General features: G+C 40.9%; 1 protein-coding gene across 1 annotated transcript in view; it reads left to right on the forward strand.

The window, feature by feature from the left end:
- The window catches only part of LOC127363829 (neuronal tyrosine-phosphorylated phosphoinositide-3-kinase adapter 1), a 30,375-nt gene that overhangs the window by 3,827 nt on the left and 3,866 nt on the right, over window positions 1–22,682 (forward strand). The window contains exons 2-4 of the mRNA XM_051400768.1: window positions 12,976–13,223; window positions 20,264–20,628; window positions 20,712–22,619. Of these exons, the coding sequence (XP_051256728.1) occupies window positions 13,036–13,223; window positions 20,264–20,628; window positions 20,712–22,619 (2,461 nt within the window). The 5' untranslated portion in view covers window positions 12,976–13,035. The remainder of the gene's footprint in view (window positions 1–12,975; window positions 13,224–20,263; window positions 20,629–20,711; window positions 22,620–22,682) is intronic.

Consider the following 22,682-nt stretch of genomic DNA (forward strand, 5'->3'; position numbering starts at 1 on the left):
TATATTATGGAGGCATTAGCTGAGTGCTGTGACATTTTTTTTAATCAGCAGGTTGGTTAATGTATTGATAAAGCAGTACACACCTCCAAGGGGTGGCATTTTCGTTGTTTTATTTTGCTATTAAATTTCCTTGTAAACCAACCATATAACACTTCTAATTTTTAGAAAAGGAGTTAGCAAAGCTGATTCACATTTTGTCTGAAAGAACTGAGAACATAGTATTCGGAATACAGCAATTGTTTTACTACACTTTCACAACATTGGGAGACTAACATTAGACATATTACAATATATTGGTTTAAAACTGAAAGATCAGAGGCAGACGTGTCCTAACTTTTATCCCTTGTATGACTGAATCCTACACATGATGCACCAGTAGCATCTCTTTGTTAGACACTCCCTTCCTGGTAAACTTCTTGCCCCTAGTTTGTATTGATGACATCAGTATGACATCATCAGAGTTATTTTCTTGACAAAGCTCCTTGGAAATCCACAGATGACATCAGACTCAGATCTCAAATCGTCTGTCACTAATGTAGGTCAAATTGATTTAATTACCTAAACTACCTTTTTGTATTGTATTTTTATTGTGTATTAACATGGAATCATCATAATGACGTCTGCTGTTGAATCAACTTATTTATTATTTATATATCATTTTTAGTGGTTTTATTTCATATCATATCATATCCCCAGTTCTCGTCAACTTTAACATTAAACCCTGTGTTTCTTATGGATCAAACCAACTTGAGTCAGTCACAGTGTTGAGTTATAAATGCGTCTAAAGGTGTAAAGGTTCTCTCTGGTAACTTCATGATTAAAGGGCATGCCATTTACTAGGGATGTCCTGTCCTAGAAAACCTGCCTTGGACATTGTTAGATGTCATCCCCCTTTGTCTTCTGTCTTTCCTGCCTCTTAACTAGTAGACTGTCTCGCAAAGAGGGGAGGGGGGTGAATCCCATTAGACTTTTTCAGCTGTGTCTCCCACTCTAAACTCCCTCTCCCTAAATAGATATCCTACAGGCATACAGATTGCTCACTCTCCTGTGGAAATGGTTGTCATTCTTTTGTCTCATAGCTTCCTACTCTTTTTTAAAGTGATGCACTGGATGCAGGGACTAAATAAAGGGAAATCATGGCAAAATTTAAATGGACTGACTCCCCCTGCACCCACTGACGGAAGAAGAGGAGATTATGTTGCTCCACAAATTACCTCTTGGTACTTTATTTGGGATCCCCCTCTGCAGCCACATTGTAAGATGCTATGGCCCGTTGGGTACTCCACACTTTAAAAGATCATACATGCATGTCCCTTGTCTGACCACAGGATGTCTGGGATGTATATGGACAAATTAACCAGACACAATTCATATGAAATGCTCCCTTTTAATGCTTCATTTCTGGATTCTAAGCATCTTACAGCAGCCAGTCTTCATTGCTGTGTGTAGTCAAGAGTAATGATGTGTGGTAATGATTTCCTTGAGGCAACTCATCTTTGTTCATTTCCCTTATGTTTTCTCATTAAACCCTTCAAAGCCATTTGCATGGTACCATGCAAAATAAATAAAGTTAGGAGCCAACAGTTACTCCTCTCTCGTTGGCACAGAAGTCCCAGTCTCAAGCCATGTTAATCACCACCTGTTTCTATATCTATGCAGTATCTTCCACATGGATAAACATGCAAGTATTAGGGACAGAGAGCAAATATGTTTACATATGTCGTTTTTTGGGGGTTTTTTTGCTTCTTAGGAAGCCCTTTGCAAAGTAATTTCAGCATCATTATGTGAGAACAGTAATTGGCAAGATCTGGAATTACTTGAGGAGCACATTGTAGCTTTATTTTGAATTATACATGTTTCGGCATGCATAAACGGACCAAAGTGGTCCAGAATGCTGTGTTAATGTCCCTATTCTCATTAATGTGCAGGAATTATGCCAGGGACCTTCAAAAGACCTTGAATAATGTTCACTAAATCATTAAGAGGCAGTAACATGTTATTTTTCTGGCAGCTGTGTGTTGCAAACAGTGATATAAGTATATTATGTTCCACAAACATTGTTGCCCTAACATGTCACCACTGTGTCATCTGAATATGTGGGTCTGAAACTGATGTGGAGCATAATGGTTGTAGAATTATCTCACAGTGGTTATTCATTGTCTGCGACATTCCTAAAGGTCACAGTAAACCAGCAAAAACTCAGGGTTCAGCAACAATGTGTGAAATAGGTGAGTGTACACAAAAATGCAAATCTGAATGCAGGATAACCTAAGTATGTGTTGTAAATGTCAGAGCAATCTTCAATTGTGCTGGAAAGAATCACAGCTGCTTGGCTAGGTGGCAGCAGAAGAAACTCCAACACATTTTACTCACTGATTTGAAATACAAAGATGTTGGAGGTTTAAAAAGACTCAGGTTTGTTGGATTTTGGGGGCCAGACTCTAATGCAGCTTATGCAGATCAGAATGTGATTTTAAAGTCTTTATAGCGTCCTCTCAAAAGGGACATTTATCCAGTTTCTGTTTAGGAATTATTGTAATTACATTTTCTTATTTGTAGCCCTGTAATAAGTTTTAATATTGGGTAAATTAGGTTGAAAGTCTGACTGATACGTTACAGAATTTTGCCATCTTTGTGCACAATTACTGGCAAATTAACAATGTTGCTTCAGAGCAAGGTGCCAAGAACAAGACATTGGTTCATCAGAAACAATTACACGGTTGCAGCTGATATAGCAGAGGTGAGACTGTACAAGTGTTTTATTGTCATTTTTGGATTGGAGCCACCGGGGCCAAAGCAAGTCTCCACACAAGCGACTCATAATCATCTTGTTAAAGTCAGTGATATTTTTCCATCTGCTATTTTGGCCCTGCGTCCCACCCAACCACAAGAGGACAATATAAGAAAACACTGCCTGAATCAGACACCCTGCAGTGTGTAATCTGCTATCACCTGCCATTTGCCCCAGTTAGTGCCTTTTCATTTCATAACTGTCAGTGCAACGAACAGCAGGAATGACAGGAATAGGAATTGCTCAAGTGAGACCCTGAGCTGAAAACCTGCCAATCACACCTGCAAGGCCAATGAACCTGTACATTTTACCACTTCTCTTGCTTTCGAGCTTGCAGTACAGACCCTTGAAATGCTCTTAGACATGTCTAACTCACTGATTTCCAACAACTCTCGAAGGTGTCTGATGTAAAAAGATATAAAATAACCTTCAGAGGTGGCAGTGTGTACTGTGTGCTTTACCAGCAATTAGCTTTGTCACACAAACTCTTTATTTCATCAAACAAGTTTTTTTTATTCCATCAAAATGTCTTCTTCTGAGTTACTGTCATGCTGTTGAACACTGTGGGGTGCAAATAGCCGGGCCACAAGAGACATGATTTGTATGTAATGAGATGAATGAGTGGGTGAGCTGTGTGTGGGCATGTGTGTGTACGTGTGCTTATCCCGCGCAACCTACGCTATGACTCGCTTATCGGGGGATTTTGAGTACAAGGAGTAGGATGATTCAAATGTTGGAAGACCACTTGTGGCCTACCTGGCTTTGCTAATCACACCAACGCTGCTGCTGCTCCATCTTTCAATCATAAGACAGGCAGCTCAGCTAGTGCAGCAGCAGGTTTGTTAGAACAATATTAACATGATTTACAATTCTGATGTTTTCTTGTGTGTAGTAATTGTTTTATTTGATTTTTCTTTCAATAATTTGTGAATTGATTTTTGAGTTGCGGGTTACCTGAGTCTCCACGTCCGTTTTGCATTTTTCAGCGTCTGCAAATGAGGCTTTCTAAAGCAATTTAAAATCTAATAGCTCTGGAAAGATACGAGTCAAGCCCACTACACTACAAGCTGCTGTGAGGAAAATCATGTCTAGTTTACAGTGATGTTCAGCTGGTCCCTGTTTTGCTTTGGGCTAGTTGGTTTTGCTTAATTGTTGCTGAATTGTTTATGAGGTTTGTCATGTTAGGGCAGGGACAGCCTACAGTGCTGCAGGCAATGATGTTTTTAACTTTTTTTTTAACAACAGGTGAATCAAATAAATCCAAACTGTGCCATCAGAATCAGTATTCGGTAAGCACATGTAGTTAAGAAGGTCTGCTCTGGATCAAACAATAGGTTCAGCTTTGGTTCAGCCAGGACTTGGCTCAGAGCGATCATGCATGTTGTCCACAGTGTGTGCAGAGCTGTGTCAAAGCAGACAAGACATTTTTCATGTCCGTAAGAGGCAAGAACATCATGTACCATGTAAAGATTGAGTGCTAAATATGAAGTCCTACTTAATAGTGCATTATAGCACCATCACTTATAGCTGACAGATATCATAATATATATAATATATTATGATATATAATATATTATAATATATATTATAAATGCAGATAGTCTGGATTTTTTTATGATTGTTTTCAAAATAAATATCTAATAAATAAAAAAAAACAAACAGGGAGGCATGAAATTTTGCTGGGTAATCCACATGTAAAATAAGTCAGATCTTGGTTAGAGAGGGATGCTGGCTCAGTGAAGCGTGTGCAGCTGCAGAGTGGAGCTCTTCCCCTCATGCACGAGCATGAGCATGGAGAGTTTCTTTTTTTTCTCCTTTTTTTTCAATTCTCACTCTTATCCCTGCAGCGCTTTACCTCACAGTCTGTGTTTCAGCAGCCAAATACAAAGAGCAAACAAAATAGAGACTTTCTCTCTCTATATGATGTGAATTCTTTCTTTTTTTGTAATTTGATGGACAAGATAGTTTCCTTATGTATAATGCTGAATACTGTTTCCAAAAGGCAGACTATCTTGAGAGAACCCTGCAGAAAAATGTGAACAGTGAGTTTGCTTTTCTTGTACCACATCTAGTGACATACTACACTTTATGAGCATCCCAACATATGGCTTTCTTATGCTTTCATTGTTCAATCTTTATTTCTTGCCCATGGTTCTCCCCACGTGTCATTCCCATGGCAATGTCTGCCCTGGGTGCTTATTTTTTCTGGGACATGATGTGGTATTTCCACAACGTTTTGAAACATATATATGTGCGACAGAGAAAGTAAACAATACAGACTGAATGAAAATGTTTCCAGTGTTGTCTAAGGGCTTGTGGATCTGTAAGCCCGCTAAGTGTTCATGTATGCTAAGTGCAGGGGGTCACCTTGGTTACTGCAGATTCCAGCAGAAGATGATGAAGACAAGGTCAAGCTGATGTGGGAAATGGTCATCCACTGGCCATCTCTTTTTGACCAGATTACCAGCTAATGATAAGTGTTGCATTATTTGATGCATATGACGATATTTTTTTTAGATGCCTGGTAGCAGGCTGTGTAACCGCAGCTCTTCACGTTTTGAACTATTCATGATCCACTCATTGTGCAGATGTTTACTTATGCACACATATGCTGACAATGGTAGGTTCATTTGTTAGGCAGAAAAGGTGGAGAGTTGACACAAACATTGAGCATCTCTGAAAGTTTGTTGTGGCTCAAGGCTGTGTCCTGGTAGCCCAGAGTAAGGGGGAACAGGGAAAGCTTTTTTGTAGGTTATTTTTGGTTGCAGTCCATAAAAAATTTAGCGCCCACTCAGTTTGTACAACACTAAGGAGGAGCATCCAAAGAGTGCAAAGTGTCTTGTGTATGTATTTTTAAGCGAGTGTGTTTGAGTTTTGGGCCTCTAATTCTTTTGGTCATTTTTGTTGTTATTTTGTAATAGAAGATGAAACATGCCATTAAGGTTTGAATTATTCCATACTGAGGTCATTATTTTTTTCATTTCATGTTCAGAACCTCAGAAAGAGGTCAAGAGAAAAATTCAGTAAAAATTCCTCTCCGCCTCTCATGTGCCTTCCATCCCTGGCCTGCAGTGATACATCAGCCTCTACATCTTCCTCCTCCTCCTCCTCCTCCTCCTCCTCCTCCTCCTCCTCCTCCTCCTGTCCATTCTCATCAGCCACAGGCATTTCACTGCACAATGCAATATTGTAGAGCATTCAGCACACAACAGCAGTACATGTAGAAAAGTTGAGGCATGCTCTAGCAGAAAAGAGCTCCATATAACCCAAAGGGGAAAGTAGCGGCTTCTGGTTTATTGATGCACAATGAGGGAATTATTTGAATAATCTTCTTTTCCTCTTACCACAGACAGACTTCAAAATACATATTAATTAGGCTCAATGTGCAATTAAGCCTGTTTTTTTTCTTCCATATTTTAAATTCACACAGAGCAGATCAGAATATCCTTTATTCACAATTTTTAGGAGATTGGAGGAGCAGAAAGAACTATGGCCTAGAGCGGGCTATGATGAGACACAAGAGGGGATAAGGGGACTCCTATAGTAACAGTTATAAACAGAAGACAGGTCAAACGTCCAGCAGCATTTGTCCGGTCGCTTGGATCGTCGAGCACACTATAGTGGTGGGCTCGACCAGGGGCAGGTTTTACCTCAGGTGACTGTTGTTGGGGAGGGTTAGATTGATGTTGTTTTTGTCCTAACTAGTGTGTAAAAGCCTACAGAGCAATAGCTTTTACTTGAAAGGGTTTCTGGCCTGCAGGTCAGCCTTGCAGAGTTCAAGCTTTTCATGGATTTTGGTTTAGAGGCAGACATGTCTCTTAAGCCTGAAAGAGCAGAAGTTAGTTTCTATACAGTGCCCGTGCAAAATGTGTGCCAGCAGCACCAGAGACATTAAAACTGTTTATCTTCTCTTTGCGAGGAAGTACCTGTGGGAATGATGTGTTTTATTTAGTTAAATAATTTTTCTTATAGCTCAACTCAGTTTTCCAGATGGGCAGGTGCTCCTTTAGACCCCAAAGCAGACATAAATATAAACATCAAACACAGTATTTAGCCAATGTAATGTAAGGTAAGGTATAATTTTGACAGCAGCAACTTATGTGTCCTTTAAGAGCTGTATATTTAGATCATGACACCTTAGCACCGCTGACAACAGGTGAACTCTATATTGGGGATGATGTTATGAAAGGTTTGATGGTGTCGGTGTTCCCCTGTTCAGATGTTTTAAGGGATATTGTGTCTACATTAGAGCAGTTCTGCAGAAATGTTAATGGTTGATGTTGTGATACAGCATAAATTATCCGACAGACTAAATGTTTTGGACAGCATTGCTCATTATAAGTTGAGCTTCCGTAAACAGAAAGTGTGTGATATCTGGTTTGTACTTGGTCCATTATTTGATTTTGTTTTAAATCGGTTGAAATATTTATATTACAAAAATGAAATGCTTAAACGAATAGTTTTACATTTTGGGAAATAGGCTTATTCTCTTTCTTGCTGAGAGTTAGATGAGAAGATTCACATCACTCACATCTGTTCACCAAATATGAAATCAGAGCCAGCAGCCTGTTAGCTTAGATTGGCACAAAGACTGGAAACAGACTGGCTCTGTCTGGAGGTAAGAAAATCCACCTGCCAGTACCTCTAAAGCTCACTAATTAACACTAATTACACATTATATCTCATTTGTTTTAACTGCACAAAAACGCAAAAAAAAAATAATCTTGTTGTCGCGGTGAGGTTCCTAGGTAACCAACAGAGACTCCAGGAAGTTACTGCACCTGGTCAGGAAATAGTCCGGCACGTAACCCCCTGTAACACCACATCCACTTTGTTTAATGCAGGTTACACAAATGAGATATAACCTGTTAGTTAGTGAGCTGTAGAGGTGCCGGTAGGTGAATTTTGTTGCTATGGACAGAGCCAGGCTAGCTGTTTCCTCGTGTTTTTGTGCTAAGCTAGTAGGCTACCGATATCATCTTATCTTGCTATTGGCAAGAAGAGTATTTTCCACAATATCAATGTTTTGCTTTAAAGTGATAATTCAGTCAAATAAATTGTTTTTTGAATCTTGACGTTATTATCCAGTGTCCCTCCACTACTATACAGCTTACAAACTTCATTATTATGCCTTAGTTATTAATGATATCAATGGACAAATATTATTAGCACAACCATGCTATCATGACCCATAATCACAGTCACTAACCTTTAAGAGTTTGACAACAAATTAATTGTACATTTGGATTTGAAAAAGTAGATTTCAACCAGATGTTCAAAAAAAGGTCATAAGAGGGAATTAAACAAATCCTCTGTGGGCCTTAGTTCTCAGCACTGGCCAACATTTATCTTCTGAAAGCTGGTTTCGTTTTGCCAACTGTTTAACTGTGATGAAATGGCGCATTTCCTCACGTCACACAAGCCTCTGCTCTTGAGGTAGTAGGAGTCTTTTATTACCTGTCTGATGGTTTTGTTCAGACCATCCAGTTGGTGAAATCAGTGATTACAACCAGTTTCTTGAGAGCAACCAGGTGTGATTGTTAACATATATACCTGATTTTCATGCTTAGTATTTTGGGATTCAACTGATAAAGAAAATCTACCTCAAAAGCTTTTAAAAGCATTCATCATAAAGTTTCATGTTATTCCTTTGAGTCTATTTCCTATTTTATATAGGCGGCAAAATAGCGGGCTGTGTAACGTCTAGAGAATGTGCAGTGTGTAGCTCGGTACATCATGAATGTTAGCAGCAAGGTTGTATGGTTTGCTATTGGAAACAGATGCTATCTCCATTTAAGATACATGAGATTTGTTGTTACTGGAGGATCAGGTACAAATGAAGCAGCAGTGAAGTTTAACCCTGCGACCATCACGTATGACGAGGCTGACGTCCTGCTTTGTGCATATTCAGTAGCTAAGGAAGAGATGCATGGCTGACAGTGTTGCTAGGAGACCACACACAGCGACTAGTGTGAGAGGCTTGATTTCACCTCCCTCCCCCATTCTTGTAGACTGGCTGCCTTTCACTGTTTTTCTGTCCTCTCCTCCTCGCACTTGCCTCCATTTGCTTATTCCCTCCACTCTCATACTCCCTTCCTCGATATTCCCTTCCATCAGTCAGTCTCCAGTTTTCCGCCTAATCATATTTATCGTCAGCCCGGTTGATCCCTCGGTGACTCTCCATTTATTGGCTTCCCCCATTTTTCACCGTCCCCCCCTCCCGTCTCTCTCCCACTGCCTCGATTTCTCCTCCTCTCTAGCTGCGTGCCTCTCAAGCTGCTCATTCTTCTCCTGAACGTTTCGTTCCATTCTCTTGCACTGCTTCCTCTCTGCCTCTCTTGTCCTCTCTCCCTGTTTCTTTCTCTGGCTGAACTGCATCACTGTGTCTGGACGGAGTGCGGTGACTGTTGTGTGCAGGGTGGCTGCGGGGTCAAGTTATGGTACTATAAAGCAGTGGGCAGAAACATACTGTGGTGTTGGGGAGTAACTGAATAAACTCAAGCAAAGGTGATCTTGTGTTTTGAAAAATACGTAATCTACAACATTGATAAAATGAGACGTAAACATGTGTGGACATACAAGATTCTTCTGTTGTCTTTCCTAAATACTGTCATATACTAAGTTATAAAGTTTAATTGTGCTTATTTGCTGTTTAATTCAGCCTCAAAGGGGATGCAAATCCGAACATCCTGTTACATATGAGAACAGGTCAGTCCGAGGACTGAATGTGTAGAAGAAGATGATGTGTATAATGAACAAGATGTTCTATCTGCCCTCTCAGTCTAATTGCTTCTGTTCAAGCAGCTTTGCAAAGACAAACATATCTTATGAATGCTTTCACTGTAATCATAAAATGAGGCAAGTTGTTTATTTGTTACAATCTTGTTTCAAATCATAGTTTTTGTGGATGTCTGCAAAACAAACAACAAAGGTATGATATACTCAAGAGTAATTAAAAGTGTGTTTTGAATATGTCTTGTTGAAATATTGACCCAATGTCAAGGCCAGGCCAGTGCTGTGATGTGTCCCTCCACTCTGCAGCGTTACTGCCACACTCACAGAGAGGTGCAGCAACACCACAGTACCACTTGCTGAGGTGGAGGCTGAATGGCAGCAGGCTGCGGCACAAAGCGTTCCAGAAGTGTTAAATAAAAGACGATTTTAGACTGAAGGTACCATAAATGTACAGTCAAATGAAATTCTTTTACTGCATAACATTTCACCCATAACCTTGCTCTTCCAGCGATGATTCTTTAGATGTTTAGAATTTCCACATTCCCTGTCATCATTAACCAACACACAAATCAGCTGCTGAGCATTTGCAATTTCCGCTTCACACCGTGTGTGTATGTGTGTGTTTAGCATGTATGGCGGATTTGAGTATGTCTGTGTGATCTGTTTGCTTATGTGCATGAGTGAGTAGTCTGCAGCATTGCATGCAGATCCAGCTCTGTGAATCATGGCTCCATCTGCCTCCTGGTTCTAATGAGAGAAATTCATGTGGCTCCTGACCCTACAGATGCTCCTGAAACAACTTGCTAAATGCTCTGAATTTATTTGGGACTTAAAGTGACTCCAGGGATTGATTACAGCCAACCTATATGAGTGTACTGCATGTCTTGTGTCCGCCTGTAAAAATGATGTTAGTAGCCCAGTTTGATTAGACAAACCTGCCTGTAGATGTAAGACAAGGGTCTCCTACTTTCTTTCACTCGGCTAATTGCACATCAACCCACAGCATGTAATGCGGCAATTGCAGGGCTGCCTGCTCAGCTGCCAGATCCTAGAAACCCAAATCAAAGCTCCAGTTAACAAAAGCCCAACCTACAGTTGCAGCTCCCTAACCTAATTAACATTGAGTCAGCAAGCATGGCAGCGGCAGTGGTCGAGGTTGTGGTCAGGGCTGTGGGATACAAGAATAGCAGTAGCCACGCTGACACACTGGAGGACACACTGGGCCGTGACAAAAGAATCACACACAGCTACACAGCTCAACATGCCGCCTGGCCCAGGTGACAGTGCCTGATGCTCCCACTGTGGATTTTTTGTTTTTGTGGTCTTTATAGTTCCAACAGTAAGGATGCTGTGCAGTCGGTGGTAAATGTGGTCTAAGTGGTCCTGAATATGTGGATTAGAAGAGCTATTACACTGCTGGAAAGTGTAAATGTCATGTATTTTTATACTTATTTATACTTTTTTATGCTGCTTGCATCCTTAGTCAAGGAGTATAAAAGCATAATCCAGAGCTCATTAAACTGGATTCACGTGCAGTTTCATTGTTACATGTTGTGATTTTAAAAAGTCTCAAGCAGAGAACATAATTACTTTTTATGATATTTCAATATTTTTTTGTTTTCTGCTTTGTGAGACAGGAGAGCCTGAAATATATGCCATTAAAATGACTAACCAGCAATGTAGCAAACCAGTGGTAAAATGTACATTTATTCACATACTAAGTACAAGTTTGAGGTACTTTATGTGATATGCTGTTTTCTACTTCTACTCCACTATATTGAAATATTGTACTTTTTACTCCACTACATTTGTCTGGCAGCTTTAGTTAGGCTACTAGTTACTTTACAGATGAAGAGTTTTACACACAAAACGAATCAAGAATTCACAAAATCTGATGTTTTTTACTATAAATTAATCTGACCAACAGGTTAAACAAGTGGAATGATTAATCCATGAATCACTTAGTTGGTTGACAGAAAATGAATTGTCAATTGCTGCTTTTCCTTTTAATTATTGTAATAATAATTTATTTGTAATACTTTTGAGGTTGAGACTATTAGTTGGACTAAACAGAACATTGTAAATGTAAATGTCACTTTGAACAGTAAACCCAGCTTTTATATTAATGCATAAGTAGTACTCATAGTGATACAATATATAATAGTGTAACAGTCACTGGAGATGTTTTTGTGCATTGAGTGCTTTTAGTTTTAATACTTTAGTTTAGTTGCACAATAATACAAAGCTAAATACATATATTCATTATTATTCAAGAAAAACAAAACAAAAAACACTTTCAAACAATCTTTCACACACAAGCATAAATTGTAGTAAAAGAAAAGAACGAGAGAAAGAAAACAGAAAAACAAATCTGTAAGTAGAACCAAGGAAGCATCCTGCCATAAGGTTCAAGATGAAATGAGAAACTTCTTGATGATTTCATTGTTATATTCAATTAATCCCATTACTGTGGACCTCTAAATTTGAAGAAAAATGATATCTTGTTGTACATTAGGGTAAATTGAAATTTTTGTCTCGTTGAATAAGTGTGAATGTGATTGTGATTATGCTTACATACTTTTACTTGAACAAGATTTTCAATGCAGGTATTGGTATTGGTGGTATTATTATTTTTGCTTATGTAAAGGATCTAAATACTTACTACTGATGCACAAACACACATATACTGTGTGTAACTGATTCCGTTTTGTTCACCATCAACGTTGTTCAACTGAAAACAAACTGATGCCAAAAGCACCAATGATAATGCTCCAGTGTCCACCAATGAAAACGCATTCAAACTCTGTTTCTATTTATGATGGAAAAACACAGGAAACGTGCATCAGCTGACAGCTGCTCTTTTCTTAGCCAATTGTGTAGCACACTCACATTCTCCAATGTGAAAACACTGTTGGGCCCTCAGATTTCTGCCCCACAACAAGCCTGACTTCTCATGGGGTGAGCGTGAGTAGGAAGCTGTGCATGCGCTACATATGACAAGCCACATTACTGTCTGGCTAGCAGACAGGCTTAGCTAGGCCATCCCAGGGCCTGCAGCCAGAGACGCTCTGCAGCTGAGTTACCATGCTTACTCAAATATTCATAACTGGATAATGCAAATATAAATAGTTTCCATGTGATACGCTAGAGGTTGGGGTAAACAAAACTGCAACCTCCATCATCATGCATCACTGTGTCTCTGCTTTGAAGGCTGCCAGTTAGAGTAATGGGCAGGATTGTTTGCTATGACACAGTGAGCATGATAAGCTACGACTCCCCTAAAGTTCTGCCAGTAATTTGGGTTTGATTATTTGGGTTTCATAGTGTGCATCGATATCACAAAGTAATCACTGTCAATCTTGTCAGCTGCAAGTGGGCTGGGAAGCTGTTAAACGTGTTTTTTTAATGATTAATGAGCTCAAACATTGCCCTTGTTTCTTCTTGTTTAGGTGAATTGGAGGAGGCTGCCTGTGACATACGTCCCCTTCTCCCGAGTCCGCTTCTATACCATGCACTCTGGCTCTGCCCAGGATGTGGCAGTCGAGCATTTCCTGCGTGACATAGAGAGGCGAAGCAAGCGGCTACACTGCGCTGTGATAGGCTGCGAGGAGGAGCGACCCCGCAGCGACATGAACCTGCTGTATCGTAAGAGCCGTTTGGACTGGAGGCAGAGGGACCAGGAGGGAAGTAAAAAGAGGTGAGAGGATCAGCTCACAGGAGTTATATATAAGGGATTACATTAGAGTTCAGTTCAGTGGGGATATAAACCTCTTAGCGGGCGTGAATGAGTTTAATTTCAAAATCTTAATTCCAAGCACAGTTCATGAAGTCAGAAGGGTTTGCCTGAAAAGTCTTGGGCAAATTTGCATAGCAGAGCTTCATAATGAAGTTAATATGTTCTGTAGATGAGATAAACTACTATAATGTCAGCCAAAATGTCAGAGGGCAAAAAGAGGCCAAAACTGATGAAAACGAAAATTAAATAGCGTTGTTGCCTCATTTGTCTCAATGATATGAAAAAAGAATGTTTCATGCACAGATGAAAATGCTGCTGCAACAGTAAAATCATACTTACACACTGATGCATTAGTATTAACAATCTAATAATGTCATATATAATGATATAACGCTCATGGGGGCGCATTTTTCTGCAGAATCAGTACTTCTACAATTATATTAAGATAATACTTCTGTACATGAACAGAACTTGAACATAGGTCTTAAACTTGTAATATACATTGTTTTATTGGTACTTTTACTCAAGTACTTGTATTTAAGTAAAGAATCTGAATATTTCTTTCACCACTGCCTGCCAGCACTCTTTCAGTAGGACCTCTAGAGTTTCTCAGCCATTACAATGCAGTTAGCGGGGGTCCTGAGGGTTAATGTAGTCCGATACAATTACTAATGACCTGTTTAAAATGTAGTCAGTAACCTAATCCAGGTATCACAATATTAAAGTAATGTAACTTGATTACATTATGTTACTTTTGGATTCCCTCAACATGAAAATGAATATGCAAATAAAGACAAGAGAAAAGAGCAATAAGATTGTGTATTGTGTATAAGACAACAGAAGAATGTGACCAAGCTTTTTATCATGAAAATGTGTCCTCTGCTGAGTGTATTTTAAAAGAGAAACTATTTTAAAATTGTAATCCTGCTAATAATACCCATTTTTACTAAATGTAACTGTAATCTGATTACATACTTTTTCTGTAATTACCTTTTGCATATCCTGATTACGTCACTGAGTAACATGTAATCCTTCACTCCCCAAGCCTAACAGTGAACTGCTGATGTATCAAGGTTCAAGGTTTATGTATATATTTATTTATTATTTTACAGCACAGGGTTGCGCAACAAAATGCAAATGTTTGTCCCTTTATATATTAACAAGAAAAATAATTCTTATGATGGAGTACGGCTGATGGGTCCAGATTCTCTCCTTGAACGTCTTCCAGCAGTGAAAAATAATCATAATAAATCACACCACAGTGCTGGTCTTTTCTCAGCCTCTTATGAATAATAATAATAGTAATAATAATAAAAATGATCGTCGTAGTAATTAAGTCTTAGAAAACATTTTAACGTGATTTTGAGGTCAAATTAAATGAAATTTACTTCAGTTGCATTTTTCACAAGCAAATTAAATTATGATAGGACTAATTCAAGCACTTCACTAAACAGGTATCAACAACATAACATCATCAGAGTATTGTCTTAAAAAGTGTGTGCATGCCTGTGAGTGAATGATCTTGTGTATCTCGGCGTGTGTTTCGGGGACAGAGCAGAGATGTGCTGTTCAAATGTGAGTCACCTATAATTCACCCAATTCCACGCTGTGTACGGGGCTATTTATGCTGCAGAGGAGAGGGAGAACATCAAAGACAACAATTCAGTTTGTTTAGATGCGCCGTCCAGTGCTTTCTGACTCACAGCGGTAATTGGAGGCCCTCTTTTTGGCAGTGGAGATCAACGTCATGGCAGCATCAAGCCAGTGGAGGTGTGTAGGGCAGCAAGTGGGACAGCGGGACATGATGAGCGATGAAAGCAGAGTCAGAGCAGCAGAGCAGCAGAGGTGAGAAGCAGGACATGACCAGTGATGATTACGAACAGGGCAGGGTCAGGGATGAAACCGCACAGGGATGGAGGGATGGAAAACAAATGGACTTGAGGCAGGACCAGCAAGAGCTGGTGGGAGTGAGGGAGGCGGGGGGGGTAGAGGGGCAAAGGAAGCACTATGAAGGGCACTGGTAGACAGTTTGAGATCTCAAGGCCCCTCCGGAGAGGAATCACATTTATAAAGCAGAGACGGCTGTGGAGATACCGAATTGTAAATAGGTGAGTTTCAATATGAGTTTTAAAAATAGAGTTTTTTATGGCACTAATACAGGCAGACAGACTATCCCCAGTAGTGTAGACTGGTGGAAGAAAACCTTGCTCACAGCTGAGGTTTTATTAATTCTTGCACAGAATTATGAGACCAGTGTGAATGGGCTGCCATGGGTGCAGCCTGGCACCTCCAGTGTGTATGCAGAGATATGGAGGACTAAAAAAGCCCTGCTAATCGCTTTAGAGCAATTACATCGATACTACGTTGATATTCAAGTAGATTATCTGACAAAGAGGGGCGTTTAAAAGACAAATGAAAACAACATGATGTTAATCACAAAGGGATTCATAATATCAAGTCCAATTATGGATAATTACATTACAGATAATACATACATAAACAAAGGCATTTCTAAAAGTTGACCGTACAGCTAATCAAAAATAATGGTGTGAATGAGTGAATACTAAAATAAACATAATAGAATTGTATAAGGCGTGATACAGTAAAAGGGGAGTATTATTTTCTGTTTGCTTTCACCAGTTTCTTTATTTACATTTCAACTCTGGTATCAGTTAGTTTGAGGTCTTGTTATGGCAACATTTTTACAATAAATGAATACTTTTTTTGTAGTCTTTTTAGAGATCCCAGAATGCAATTTATAAATTGTTGTGTGACCTCTTGGTTCAAGCAGGAGAAATAACTTCTGCTCAGTGCTTAAGAGGAAGTCATGTTGGCTTTACAGCGTTGATGTGATAAAATGTGTTTTTGGGAAGAGTCTCTGAGTTGATAGAGTATAATAATTTTCCAGTATGGATACATGATTTTTTTAATGCCTATTCATGCTCGGCTGTTGTGGGTATGATTATGGGTCGATGTTAAATGGATGAAGTTGATTAATAGTTTTTGTCCTTTTTAACAGATTTAAGTCAAAACAAGGGCATCTTTACATTTGGAATCTACATTTCACTTCATTTTATTTAATGAGGCTGAATAAAATGTAGTTCTTTCATGCCATATACAAATTCATGTCAAAGCTAAAATGATATGATATTGTATCAACTCATTGACCTGTTACTCTGTATCATGAATCACTATTGAAAACTATATATTTAGATAAACAGGGGAATCAGTCCAAGATTCACATCCCTATTATATTATTGTTTGTATCTGTACATCAAACACACGGGAGAGGTATTTATTATCCAAACCTCAACATCTTCACATGCTTTGAAGCACTCCCAAAAGCTGTTCATTCAGTTTTGTCATGAACAGAGAAAAAAATATTCCTTGTTACATAAATACAAACTAATAAAAAGTCAATGTCTAAAACTACTCATGAGTTTCAGGCAGACAAAGACAAGCATTGTCTTGTTGTGGACGCTTCAGGTAGTTATTACCTGTGTGGTTATTCATTGTGGAGATGTAATTATAAATGGAAAACTTATTTTGGTCGGTCGCTTTAGGGGCACCTACAACTGTGTGTCACTGCTGGTAAACAATACTACAATAATACTGTTAGAAGAATCAATAGGCAAATTGCAAAGGCAAAGCTTGTGAGCTTCATTGCTTTGGGTCAAACCACCATGCAATTTCACTTTTTATGTAATTTTCTTTCCTGATTCTTCCAGATCAGTTTCAAACCATGTTAGAAACAACCCATAACTTAAGGCAATCAATTAAAGTGTCGTGTATTGTGTCAGATATGTCAGTAAGGTCCAACAGAATGAGGACAGCTACACACTCAATGTCAGTTGCTCAACCTTATCTTATCTCAAACTTTAACAAGAGACGACATAACTGCTCTGATTTGCCCTCAAACCAGATTGGATGTTCTCAAAGATAATATTTTTTTTACAGATAGTCTCATTCAGCTGTTTAAACATAACCCACTCTTAAACTTTGCCCCAAAAAAGGTAAATTAGAAATAGGACGTTAACTGCTAGGGGCAGAATTATCTAAACTGGATTTCTTGAGCAAAAGCTTTATCACCGCAGCCATAAAGGCTTTTGGGAATGTCTCGCACTCTGAGGAGGGGCTGGTTTTTCAAGAGTCTGTCCATGGATTAATCTGCCAAAGGTGTTGTTCAGAAGGTGCAGTGGGTGACAATCAATTAAAGACGCTTTGGCAGGTACAACGATGTACGATTCTCACTGCTTCTTTCAGGTGCTTGTTTGGATGACTGTGTAACCTTCATCTGCTGGCAGTCCTGTAATAACAAAGACAGAAAATGTTATCACAGCACAAAGTTGTTGTTGAGTTTGAGAGTACTGTGATTGTTGAGTTTACTGTGATAAATGATTTGTAGATAGGCTACATCAAATCTATGCAGGCAATTGAATTCCTGATTCGGACATAGCAAGACAGGAGGAGAGAAAACTTCCTTGAAATATTTTTGATTGATTAATTGTTACTGATTAAGCTCTGTTCATGAATACTCATCAGGTCATGTGAAGATAGACACAGCAATCAGATCATACATGTAATTACCAATAGCAGCTACACTGTCCTGAATTAGCAAGCTTCAGCTCACTCTCTATTACATATTTTAATTTAAACCGTGCATGAGAGCAGGGAAAGGGGAAAACGCTTATTTACTCTCAATATATATTTGCAGGACTGTTTCTTCAGTATTGTCGTCATCATGAGGTTGCCAGGCAACCACAAGAGAGTCCATTAAGTCGCTGCTTGCAGCCAAGAAATAGTCCGGCAGTAAACCCCCGTAAAACCAGAATTTTTTTTTGTCACATTTTTGTATAGATTAAACAAACGAGATACATACTTAGTTATTAGTGACCTTTAGAGATGCTGGTAGGTGGATTTCATTATCTATAGACAGAGCCAGGCTAACAGTTTCCCCTTGTTTTCAGTCTTTATGCTAAGCTAAGCTAAACTCATTGGCTGCAGACTCTATTTTCAGACAGGTATCCGTCTTGTCGGCAAGACAAAATTTCCAACTAGTGCTTTTAGTGCTTGTTACTATACAATAAGTGCACGAGGTAAAGTAGCAAGAAAGAGAAGGGGATGAAAAGATGAGGGTCCAGATACTTTTTGAACAGCTGAGTCTTTGGTCTCAGTTTGAAGATGCTGAGAGCTTCTCCTGCCCCAAGAAGAAAGGGAAAAAAACAGAGCTCTTCAAGCTACCAGAAGGAGCTGCTCAGCCTCTGTTCAGTGCTAAATATGGCCCTGTAGTAACTATGTCGATTGTGAGGAGTCACAAGTGCATCTCCACAGGCATTCAAGGGCACAAACATACTCATACAGATGCAAACACACTCTGTTGCTGTACCACACACATAAAAACACATATTCAGGCACACACACACTGTCTCACACACAGTGATTTCATGAGGAAGAAAATAGGAGCCTCTGTGTTCTCCACGATGAGCAGCGTCAGTTCTGCCTCTGCTGCCTGCAATGTTGACTGCAAATTCTAAGCTCCAATTGTCTTCTTCTGGGCTTCACTGCCTCACAGGGATCGCATCTGATCTAAAAGAGAACACTTCGTGACCCGTAGTCATATGTCGGCATTATGTACTATGATGAATCACTTACACACAGAATAATCATGCATTTGAGCTATTTAATTACACACACAGAAAAACAGTTTCTTGCTGCCTCAAACATGTAGACACAGATGTGGATATCCAGATGTGCTCCCTGTGTCCCTGTGGCTGAGATATGATAAATGTGGAATAAGAATCACCCTGGTGAAGCTGTGATTTCTTCCTGCATCGCTGCAGCAAATTCTAATGTCTTTTGACTCCTTTTGATGGTATTTCCACCACAGACTTTTTTTTTCTCTCTCTGACATTTTGTGTAAGTACAGTAACTTAGAAAGTAGCCTTGTTAATGAAAAGTCTGTTGTACGGGGAAAGTAAGTCAATCTTGTTCGATCGAAGTTCGCTTAAAGGCCAGGGACTTATCTTGTGTTGCTGTGGGGTGAATCAGCGTAACACCCCTGGAGAGGACACCACACTATTGCAGCACAGATCTCTAAAGCAGGGAAGCAAGCAGAGGGTTATCAGAAGCCATTTTGTAAGCCTTTGGTGAACTCAGCAGGGCATCAGAACTCACAGTTTTATGTCAACAGCTTGAACCACTGACACTGTGCTCAACTCCAAACTTAACATATTTTATTTTATTCTGGGTTACGGTCCATAATAAAAAATATTATTATTAATCTGGGGCTGTATTTATAATGCCTTTCAAAATTATTTCATGTTTCAATTTTTTGTTGTAAACTGTAAACAAGATCATAGACTTTTGTGCACGCAAGTATAATGACCAATAATAATAAACCTCATGATTATCGTACGTTTTATATGCCCAGCAACTGCCAACTACTGTGTAGCATGGAGAAACACTTCAGTGTTTTGTCAGATTTTTCTCATCAGTTTTTATTTATTGTTGGGGAAGCTCATATCATTGATGATTTCAAAGACAAACTATCAAACACATGAAAATCACAACAGTTCCCATGGTAACAGATTAAAGGCTTCTGGCAATAATGAGAGCAGACTACAGATGTGGGCTGGGGATATGAAGATATAAAGAATAAGGGAACTCCAGCAGCACAGTGTACGCGAAGAGTGTTTTTGACACGGGAATTGATTTCCTAATTGAATGTGTTTGAGGTGGAAGCAGATGTGGAGGAATTCAGATGGAAAGATATGTGAATGCAAAAGATGGAGGAGCCTCCAGGGCTTTCCCTTTTTGCTGTGAAAGCCCTGCAGGCATTTTTTTATTGCAAAGGCAATGTTTGAAGACCAAAGACACAGTGAAGAAAGAGGGAGGTCAATATAAAGAGTAGTACATAAATGTTATGCACTTAACTATGATTCCTTCATGCTTTGTTATTTTTCTTCCATCCAAACCTTCTCAACCACGTTCCTAATCTGCAGCTCCACCCAAAGCGACCCCTCAGCCACTGTTGGCAAAGTCAGAGACTTGGCTTCTTTTCGTCGGCATTTTCGGATGGGTTTCATGACCATGCCGGCGTCCCAGGACCTGTCCCCTCACTCTTGTGCCTCCGCCATGGCGCCACGCTCGCAGTCCTGCCATGCTGTTGGTGCAGGGGATACGAGCCTGGAGAACGGAGATTATTCTGACACCCAATCCCAACATGGTGGCCGCTGCCCCCCTGCCAAACCCAAACGTCACCCCAGCACTCGCCTCAGCTCCTCATCCGCCGACAGCAGAGGACTTCCTGAGACGCCGCCTCCTCCGTCCTCTCACTCACAGTCCAAACACTCAGAGAAGAAAAATGGTAAGAAATGTGTTTTCAGGTGCATATTCGACATATAAATATGATCTTTTTTCTTGACATGCATTTTTTGTTTCTTCCAACAGCCATGAAAAAGTCGGACTCTGGAGAGATCGGAGGAAAGAAGGTGCCTCCTTTAAAGCCCAAGAGAAGTCCCAGCACCCAGCTTTCCTTTGACCCTCTTCCTCCACGTGTGCCTCCTTCTGCCACATCCTTGCCTTTCCAGGCAGCAGACTCTCAGATTCAGACAGGAGACGGGGAGGATGAGCCAGTCTATATTGAGATGGTGGGCCAAGTGTTCACCAGAGACAGCCAGACGGCCACCCCCCACCCTGTCACCCCTGTGGCCACCACGCCTGACTCTGACTCAGACCAGAGTGAGGCCATCTATGAGGAGATGAAATACCCGCTGCAAGAGGACAGAGAGTCCCAGAGACACCTCCCTCCAAAACATGAGAAACTGAGAAACTCTAAACACTTTCATGTCACCCCTTCCTCCTCCAGCAGCTCTTCCTCTCTGCCACGCCCCTCGTCTTCCTCCCCGTCGTACTCCAAACCCAAAGCTACTGTGTCAATCTCCCATTCATCTCCCCTGCCTTCCTCCACGTCCTCCACCCCTGTCCCACAGGTCCTCTCCGCCAGTCCGCACACCCCACGAGCTCCTACTCCCTATCTGCTGCAAGGGAGTAAATCTGAACCCGAGTCCAACACAAAGATCCCCGCCCCTTTCCCCAATCTTCTACAGCACCGGCCCCCACTGCTTGCCTTCCCCCAGCCGGCAGCAGCCTCCAGCGGGGTTGGGGTGCAAAACAAGGCGTCTGCTAAAATGGGAACTCAAACATCCAGCGTGACAACTCAAGCCAGCAACTCCTCCTCCACTTCTTCTAATGTTCCTGTATCTGTGTCAGGCTCCAAGGAATCATCAGGAGGAAGTGCAACCCAGCAGGACAAACACAGCAGAGAGGCTCAGTTGGGCCCCGCTCCTGGACTCAGAGCCAGGAGCCACTCCACACCTCTGCCTCCCTCGTCCAAATCCACCTCCCCTTTCTCCCATCACCACCACCATCCTCACCATCGCCCATCGCACTACCATCACTATCGCAAGCCAGACAGAGGTGACTCCCCTGTTCCGAACAAGAGCAGTTCTCAGACTTCCACAGTCCAGACCCAAACCTCAAGCACAGGCAGGGAAGGCAAGTCTGTTAGCTTCCTCTTGAAGTCCGATAAAGGAGAGAGGGACAAGGATCGGGACAGAGACAGAGACAAGGATAGGGAAAAGGATAGGGACAGGGACAGGGACAGGGACCGAGATAGAGAGAGGGATAGGGATAGGGATAGGGATAGGGATAGGGGTAGAGACAGGGACAGGGAGAGAGACAAGGAGAAAGACAAGGACAGAGATAGGGACAGGGACAGAGATAGGGATAAGGACAGGGATAAAGACAGGGACAGGGACAGGGACAGGGATAGAGACAGGGACAGGGACAGGGACAGAGACAGAGACAGAGACAGAGACAGAGACAGGGATCGGGATAGGGATGGAGGGCCGTACTCCTTACAGCTGGATCACACTCATTCCACTAACAGCCAAACGTCTCAAAGCAGCACCAGTTCAACCCCTACACCATTGTCCTCATCCCAGCGTCCCCATTCTCGCCCCCATCTTCGTTCTCACACTCCTCACGGCCTGCCAGCGTACAAGCCTCCTTCCTCGGACAGCCCCTTACTGTGGACTTACCCCTCCGGTGGTTTCCGGAGACCGCCAGCATACGAGAGCCTTAGAGGAAGCTCTCAGACGCCGTCTCTACAACAGCCCTCAAGTCTCACTGGTGTAGGTGAGGGGGCATCCAGAAGTAACGGAGGGTCTGCGTCCCTCCAGTCAAAAGTTGGCTTCATGCCCTGGGACAGCAGTGCCAGCTTAGCTGCAGATGAGGGATCTTACTGGCCTATGCAGAGGAAATTGTCCTTCAGCCATGGAAGCAGAGAGACAGAGAGTAAGTCAGAGGTCATTTTGATTACGGAGTGAAAAGAAATCAGGCTTTTCAATGCACTTTAAG

Source organism: Dicentrarchus labrax, unplaced genomic scaffold (assembly GCF_905237075.1).
Source record: "Dicentrarchus labrax unplaced genomic scaffold, dlabrax2021, whole genome shotgun sequence".
Lineage (NCBI taxonomy): Eukaryota > Metazoa > Chordata > Actinopteri > Moronidae > Dicentrarchus > Dicentrarchus labrax.